The sequence below is a fragment of the Bidens hawaiensis genome, unplaced genomic scaffold, assembly GCF_021521415.1.
Source record: "Bidens hawaiensis isolate Kalapana, Puna unplaced genomic scaffold, B.hawaiensis_p1.1 tig00033523_1, whole genome shotgun sequence".
Lineage (NCBI taxonomy): Eukaryota > Viridiplantae > Streptophyta > Magnoliopsida > Asterales > Asteraceae > Bidens > Bidens hawaiensis.
In genome coordinates this window covers 22,996-31,903 of record NW_027495749.1, presented here as the reverse complement: position 1 = coordinate 31,903, position 8,908 = coordinate 22,996, and the positions used below count along the sequence as shown (strand labels likewise).

The window sequence follows — 8,908 nt, the reverse complement described above, 5'->3', positions numbered from 1 at the left end:
CGTCGGCTACAGCTTCAGCATCATGAGAAGACATTTTTGCAGAAAGAAGAGTGATTTCGGGAAAATGCTTGCCTGAAAAAGGGGAGTATTTGCCGGAAATCACTAAGAAGAAGAAGAAGAGAGGTGAAAGTGTGGATTACAAAGAGGCCTCTCCCCCTTTATATACTAATCGCAATTAATGCGGTGAATTTAATGCGGAGGAGAGAGAAATCGACGGTGCAATGAAACTATGACACGTGGCAAAAAGCAAGCTGGCAACAGCTGTAGAAAGGACGTGTGCCAGTAATTTCGCGGCCACGCGCCCGAAAAATCACGCCCACGCGCCTGAAAAGGCGTCTGGAATGACCATGTTCTGTCACGTCAACATAACTTCCTGCACGTCCTGACACAGTCAGAAGAAACCGTCGCACGACGTTTCAGAGGTTTGGACTGTTATCTTTTCACCAACTCTTCGAATTTCAAAATTCAAAATTCGAAAATATTAAAAAGTAGGCGGGAAAATACCCCTTACCCCTTGGCAAGCAAGTAACCGTAAGACGGATGCGGGTACAATGTAAAGGCAAAACCCTTCACATACCTAACACCCGCAGGGAATTGAAGCCAAATAAACCTTGGCAAACAAGTAACCGTAAGACGGCTGCGGGTACAGTGTTAAGGCAAAACCCTTCACATACCTAGCACCCGCAGGGAATTGAAGCCAAGAAAACCTTGGTGAACAAGTAACCGTAAGACGGATGCGGGTACAGTGTTAAGGCAAAACCCTTCACATACCTAGCACCCGCAGGGAATTGAAGCCAAGTACCTCGGCAACCAAGTAACTATAAGACGGGTGCGGGTACAGTGTAAAGGCAAAACCCTTCACATACCTAGCACCCGCAGGGAATTGACGCCAGGAATACCTAGGAAGTAAAGTAACCGTAAGACGAGCGCAGGTACAGTGTTAAGGCAAAACCCTTCACATACCTAGCGCTCCGCTGGGAATTGAAACCAAGAAGGATCTTCTGGGCAATGCTTGCGGAAACGGAAATAACATCCCCGCATAGCGGGAACGTCGAGAACTACGTTGTTTGAAGCTCCAAGACGGAATTGGTGGTCTTAACATAATTGATCACTATGTTCAAAACTACCAAAACCTCATGGAAAATACATACAACTGGGACTCAATGCTCCTGACTTGCGAGGAGGTTACAGATCTACCCGCATCATACCCAAAGACCAAGCAGGAAACTCGGGCATTTCTGCAAGTGACAAGGACTTCCGCGGAAAGAATCCCCATGGAAAACCTTACAAAACCCTTTTCAAAACCCTTTGCTCAAGTCCAAAAGTTCACCTCACTTTATTAAACACTCATGAGAAGAACATTGGACTGGGGGGACTTGAAGAGGTAGGTCCCAGCAGAGCCCAGTTGGACCCGCAAGACTCACCTTAAACAGGGACGTCTGCGCAGAGACCAACTGGATCCGCAGGACCAACCATGCTCAGAGACGTGACGTCCTTACGCGCAGTACGCAAGCTGGTCCCGCAGGAAATGCCTCCCAATGGTGAAGGACTCCGCCTGTCCCCGCAGCCTCGGATACAAGCCATTAGGGAAGACCACCCGCGCAGCATGGCTACACGCACAAGGCACTTAGCTCTCCATCATTCAGTGTCACCTGAAGGAATGAGCCAAGCCGGGAGCAATCCCGCACAGAGGCGGGAGGGGGAATACTCCCGCCCAAATAAGCCAGTCCGTATACTGAAGGATCTTTTACTGTACCTGACGAGGTATGGGCGAAAGATCTGATCAGAGATACGACAGCTCACTGATACAGTATGGCGAGCAGCATGCTCCTGTACTGTATCACTATTAGCCGCTGCCTACTCACCAACTACTGCCATACCACGTGCGTAGCCGTCAGTTGGTGGAACAGGAATAGTATACAGCAGGCCTGGTCGCTATCAGCCGCTACCTACCCACCAACTACCAGCAGGGCACGTGCGTAGGCTACTGTTGGTGGAACAGGAACACTGTTGCAGCCGGCCATACCTTCTTGGAAACCTACCTTCGGCTATAAATACCACAAATGGTATGACCATCTGATCTTATCTATTATCATCATATCTTACTACATTATCATATTATACCTGATATCTGCTCTAGCAATCTCTTAATATACTTTTATATTTAAAGAGCAATCTAGTCTGATTCTCACGCCGGAGGGTGGTCACAAGGAGGAACCCCCCCCCCCCCTTCTCAGTGACGAGCTCACGGTGTCTGTTTTGCAGGTTATCAGAAGAACCATCTTCCAAGGGTCTAACCCCTCGTGGGAAACATCTCTCCAACCCCCAGGTTACCAGTAATCTGTCCGGGGTCCGGTTAGTGTTTCTTCACTTGCTCACTTACTACCTCTGATTAACGGTGATCGTCAACTCAACTCAAATCACTCAGGTACATTTAACTCTCCTTTCAATTTCAATTCTTGAATCTCCATTCGATGTAATAACTGGTCAATGGGTTAATCGGTAGGTATTATTAGCTCCCTCCAAGGTTTGCTAAAACTTGAAACCCATTTGTTGCTACTGTGTTTTTACTGCAAATTTCTTGATAAAAATATTTGCATTTCTGATTTCGTGGGTTTTTTTTATTGTTGCACACCAGCTGTTCGATGAAATGCCTTCTGTTTCTGTCGAAGCACGAAATGAATCTGACCTGATCCATGACGATGTTCCCACGGATTTTCGAGATGAACGAACCACGTCTTGATCTTCTTCTCCGGTTGCTTGAGACCTGCAATGGTTTTTCGGGGGTGTGGAGGTGACTGCTAAGAAATCTCAAAGATCTCTTGTTTACAGACACAAAAAAGTGGTGGTGGCTCTTATTGAGCATGACCCTTTAATAAGGAGGTGGAGATCTCCTTATATAGAGAGCCTCATGGCCACCATTATGGTACCCTAATGGGCCTAGCCCAGTTAGTGTTACCTCCACAAAACCCCCTCAGCCCAATAACATTGTATTAGTCCATATAATAAAATAAGCCAAACATAATAAATTTAGGGTCGTAAAACCGGGTTTAGTACCATACCCCTACAGTTTCTAATTCGTAAAGTTTCAAACTTTATGCGAATACAGGTATATAAAGTTAGGTCATCCCATGCATTATATGTCTCCAAGCCCACATCTTATTATTCTAGGATGTCTTAACTTAGCAAACTATGCATTCAATGTTGCTGCTATAGCGGTTTTCGGACTTCTAGCAAAATATCGCTATTGATAATAATATTGACCAATATTTCCCGATATCAGGTTTTTATGTCCTAATCGTCAATTTTTAGTGTGTAATGTTAGTGTTTTAAGTTTTAATCAGTTCCTACTTGCTACAATTGTCAGTGATTTGTAAGTTGTAAAAAGATTAATCTGCTAATGGTAGGAGAGTATACATAGTTGTTGGTTTTAAATTGCCATATATATAAATTCTGCATGATATTAAACTACCGATATTCTCACCGCGATAACTGATATCTCGAATATCGGTCCTTGACCGATATCCGATATTTTTTTCTGCAGTAACTGGATAGATTGTCTATGATTTTGCTTTTATTTGTTCTTGTTGATTGGTATGTTATACATATGACTGATCACTTATGTAGACTGTAGAGGCTTTTTTAAAATAAAATTCACAAATTTCACAAGCACAATTAAAATGAAAGAATCATACAGAGAGAAAAGAAAACTTCTATCTGATAATATCTATTATGGCAAATTCTCGCTTCTTACGTACTTGCATTAACTATAGAGTTTAGTTTAGTTGTCATTTACGCTATCAAAATGACAATTAAATCCCTCCAATATCTTCTCAGTATATGTAACCACAAGAGGGCTGCGGCGCAGCTTGTTGCCCGTTTACCTGCCACTTTATTGTAATCGTTTGAATGATTTGATGGTTAAAAAACAAGGGGTTATATTAATCCACACATGTTTTCAAAATAAACGTCATTGTGAAGAGGATTTCATTTCAGCCTTGATTTTGGTAATCAATCAATGAAAATAATATGCTTTCTTGGTGATGATTTTATTAATATTATTAACTTTTCTACAGAGGGTTCATCATGTCATTGTGAATGGAGCTTGACAGTTGAATATCGCAGGGTTGATAAGCAATGGTTTGTAAGTTATCAACAAGGCTAATGAATATAAGTGTAGCGTCATTTTGTAAAGTCCAACAACTAGAAAAAGCAGAAGCTGTTATTATTGATGCTATAAGGTTAGGGACACTACCAAATGTTGTTACATACAACACATTAGTTGCCGCATATTGTCGTTTTGTTGACCTTGATGCAGGCTATTCAATCCTCAGCAGAATGAGAGAAGCAGACATTAATCCAAATGTCATTACATATAATTCTTTAATAGTTGGCGCTTCTAACCATTCCTTATTATCAAGATGCTTTGAGCTTTTCGATGAAATGATTATGCTCGGAATCCCACCCGATGTTTGGAGTTATAATACTTTAATGCATTGGTTTTTTAAATTAAACAAACCCGAGAAAGCTAATACAGTTTTCCATGATAATATTATGACCAATTTATCCCCTTATTCAACCTCCCTGAACACCATGTTTAACGGTCTCTGCAAGAACGGGTATACCAGTAGTGCCTTAAAGTTGTTCCGGTATTTTAAGCAAAATGGGTTTGTTCCTCAATTGATCACATACAACATATTGATTGACGGGCTTTGTAAATCGGGCTGGTTACGCGCTGCAATACGGGTTTTAAAGGAGCTTGAGGAATCAAATCTTGAACCTAATGCTAGTACTTACACTACCCTTATGAAATATTTTTTTCGATCCGGCAAGTTTGAAGACGGTATTGAGGTCTTTTATGAAATGAAAAATAAAGGATACACGTATGATGCGTTTTCATATTGCACAGTCAGCAGTGCGTTTGCTAAGATTGGTAGATTAAACGAAGCACATAGATGTTATGAGTTAATGATTGAAAAGGGTATTAAGCTCGATATTGTGTGTTACAATATCTTGGTTAACATGTATTGCATAGGAGGCAGGTTGGAAGAAGTTTATAATTTGTTGAATGAAATTGAAGAAGCAGGATTAAAATGTGACGAATATACACACACTACATTAATCGATGGGCTATGCAGAGCAGGTAATATCGATGGCGCTTTAAAACATTTGAAATATATGGATACATTAGGTTTTGATTGTAATTTAGTTGCATATAATTGCATGGTTGATCGATTATGTAAAGCTGGTTACATTAATAAGGCTTTGAGGATATTTAGGAAGATGGATGTAAGAGATTGTATTACTTACACCTCATTGGTGCATAATCTTTGCAACGAAAGGAGATATTTTGATGCGTATAGGGTTTTGTTAGCTTGTTTGAATCAGGGAATGAAGGTGTTTAGACCGACACAAAGGGTTGTTGTTAAAGGTCTTCGTTCTTCAGGTTTATACTCAGAAGCAAGAAAGCTTCAGTCAAAAATACGGTTGTCTACAATTTTGCAGTAGTTATAGGATTAATTGTTGAAATGGGAATTTACTGAACCGTGAAACTTTTGTGCAAAATTATCTGCACAAAACAATCTGAATGACTTTCAGGAGATGCTTAAACGTTCAGTCGCGTACTCACGTTCACAAGTTACGTGAAGTTTTCTTTTCTTTGAGGTAATTCATAATATCCTTTAAATTTCTTTTCTTGTTTTTCTTTGCATTTGAACTTTCAAGCAAAAGCTGCATTGAATATATATATCAATTTTATTTTTTTGTTTCAAAGTACATAAATTCAATGTGTGGCGGAGGATGGGCTTCTTTTAATGAGATCATAGGGAATAGGAAAGATGAAAAAGGGCTTCACAAGAAAGGAATTAAAAAAAAGTAAGTTCACTGAATTGATGCGGCTGCAGAGAGAAACATGATGCTCGTCGGTGGCATTGCTGTAAATTTTGTTAGATTCTTACTAAGCAAGGATGTTAAGCTACTGTCTGCCTGGATAAATAATACTATAACATGGCTTATGTATCAATAATACATCTCAAGTGTATACAAATCATTTATTTACTTTTTTTACTTTTTGTTTGTCAAATGTGAAGCAATTCGCTTTATGGGAGAGAATTAGGGTTTTGCAGAAGCAGTTTCCAAATAAATTCAAGTGGTAGGAAACCAATTTTTTTCAAAGGTTTAGGATTGACCTACAAGAACAAATAATCTCCACTCTGTATTCATTTTTTGAATTTGTGACGACTTAGTTGGAGGCTGCTATGTAACTTGATGGATTGATTATTATTATGTTATTTTGAGGAACTTTTTGTATCACATAATTGTGAGACACCATCAAGCTCCCCAATAAACAAAAAATTCTGAAATTTATTTAATGCATGCTCTGAATTGGTTTGGTGTGCAGATGGAACATGTTGTGAATGTTGGTAAATCTCCAATCAGCTTACATGTTTTTGCTCACTGTTGTGAATGTTGGTAAATCTCTAGTCAGCCATGGATTTAGTAATGGTCAGTTTCTCATTAGATCAACATGTCAAATCAAAAGGGAAAATACTAAATTTGAAAGATCAGTCTTGTAATTGGCAATGTCAAACAGGGACAAACATAGTTCAAGTGATTTCTGCATATCATATACTGGAAACTGTGAATCACAATATGGGAAATATAACTAAATAATAATCCAATAATCCGTTGTTGAATAAATTGTCAAAATAGATGAGTTCTGATCTTATTTTACCGAATGAAAGAAAGAAGATGAAGATAAAACAAATGTGGTACTGGTAGTGTGGTACTATCCTAAAATAACTCAATTTTAATTTCAGACTTGAACAGATGTTACTTTGTTTATCAAATCACAGACAAGCATGGTATAAATATCAAGTGCAAGTCAAATTGGATTATCAAAAGTATATTCAAATTAGTTTTTCATGCACATGAACCCAAAGTAAAGCCATGTGAATGAATTTGATCAGTAAGACATAGTTTAAAAATGTGTTTTTTTATTTAAGACGAAAATAAATCAGTTATTTGATTTAAAATCATTAAAGGAGAGACCTTGGTTAAGATGCATTTCTAGTTGGTAACTTCGAAAGTGGAATCCATGCGTAAAGTGGTGGAGAATGAAACTTTGAAACAGACCACAATGAGGTGTATCCCCTCTTTCATAAACAGAGGTAGAGGGTTCAAATCCTCTAGTGTACTCAGTGGCGAAGCTTGGGCTTAGTCACGGGGGTGACCGAAGTCACGGGTTAAAAAATTTTCGGGTCGGTTCGGTGATTCGGATCGGGTCAGATCAACAATATGACATCTATATATCTAATTTTTTTTCATTTATTCAAACAATTGTTTTTACAATAAAAAAACAAAATAATTTTTAACCAACAAAGACCTTAAATATTCATGATGATGCGAGAGAAAGGTGAGTAGGGATAAGCAAATTCAGTATTGATATCGGTACCGGTACCGCAATCGGTACAGATTTGATACCGTCGGTACCGAATAGATACCAAAGTTTTGAGTTTTGGTATCGGTATATTTCAAATTTTACCTTCAATACCGGTATCGAACCGAATATTTTGGTATCGGTATCAGCACCGGTACGGTACCGATCTCATCCCTAAGGGTGAATACCTAGAAGTAGAATTGCAAACACCTAAAATATTTATAAAAACAAATCTTTTACTATTCAACTACTATTTTATAACTTTTGTTTATAAATATTGCGAGGTTTTGGAAAACAAAAACAAACGATGGGGTATTATATTCAAAAAAAAATCAGTAGTGACCAATAGCATTTTGGAAACATACATCAGGGGTGACCGCGCAATACCAATAAAATTTTTTGAGAATAATCGCGAAATTTACCCTACTAACGGAGAAAACGGCCGTGGCCAGTGCCACCCCCGGTCCCCACATAGCTTCGCCCATGAGTGTACTTGATACCTTAATTTTCTTGTTTAAGTCTAATTGTCCACCCTACAAGTTACCATGCGTGGAGTGTTTAAGGTTAAGAAACAAGAATGGCCTTGTTGGAATGTTTTCGGACGGGTGGACGATTTGCCAACTAAGAAAATGAAGACAAGAGTTTGAAGATATATGTACTAACCAAAGTATGTTACTATTTTCTACTCCAAATATGTTGACTGCTGCCATGTTTTCATTAATTTTGTAAATATAATAATTACTTTGGTTTTGTTTTTATTGTAGATTATTTTATATTGATTAAGAAAACGGCAAGTGATGTGTTTTTTTTAATTGTTATTATAAAGTTATGCTCTCTTCTGTAGTTTTTCTTTAATCTTGTTATAAGTTTTTTTTCTTTTATGAATTATTGCTTTATTTTTTATAGTTTATAATATGTATCGAACATGTATCACTCTCTTGTTTACATAGTTTTCTTAAAGATTATTTTTAGCTCATTTGGTGAATTGGTAATTTGATCGTCTACTCATTTAGTAAATTGGTGATGTATTCACAACTAAAACAAAAGCATGATGCTTATTTTTTACCCATGTGTTGATTGTTTACTATTATTTTGTTATCAAAAAGGACGAATTGTCCATGGTTCAGTTGAGCAATGGCTCAACGGTCGTAAACTTGGCCCTTTCAAGAAGGATTGCAGGGTTGGCAAATCCAAACAGGGGATCTTAAGACCAAAATCCGTCACAAAATATTAGTTGGCCGTCTTAACAGGTATTGAAAGAGTTAAAAAAAAATTGTCCACGAATGTTGTGATGTAAAAAGTCAGTAACAAAATGGCCAAACCATGCTGATTCATAAAAACATGATCTTGTAGTTATCATTTACCTCTTATAATTCACAAAAGATGTTAAACATATAATTCACAAAAGATGTTAAACATATGGTCACACTTTGATTAATATCTACTTATATCATTCACTCCAATTAAAGG

General features: G+C 38.1%; 1 protein-coding gene across 1 annotated transcript; it reads left to right on the top strand.

The window, feature by feature from the left end:
- Positions 1-2,377: 2,377 nt before the first annotated feature.
- Positions 2,378-5,717, top strand: LOC143584988 (uncharacterized). The gene is made up of 2 exons (XM_077066892.1): positions 2,378-2,428; positions 4,077-5,717. The coding sequence occupies exon 2, from the start codon at positions 4,138-4,140 to the stop codon at positions 5,506-5,508; it is 1,371 nt and encodes a 456-aa protein (XP_076923007.1). The 5' UTR covers positions 2,378-2,428; positions 4,077-4,137; the 3' UTR covers positions 5,509-5,717.
- The last annotated feature ends 3,191 nt before the right edge of the window (positions 5,718-8,908 follow it).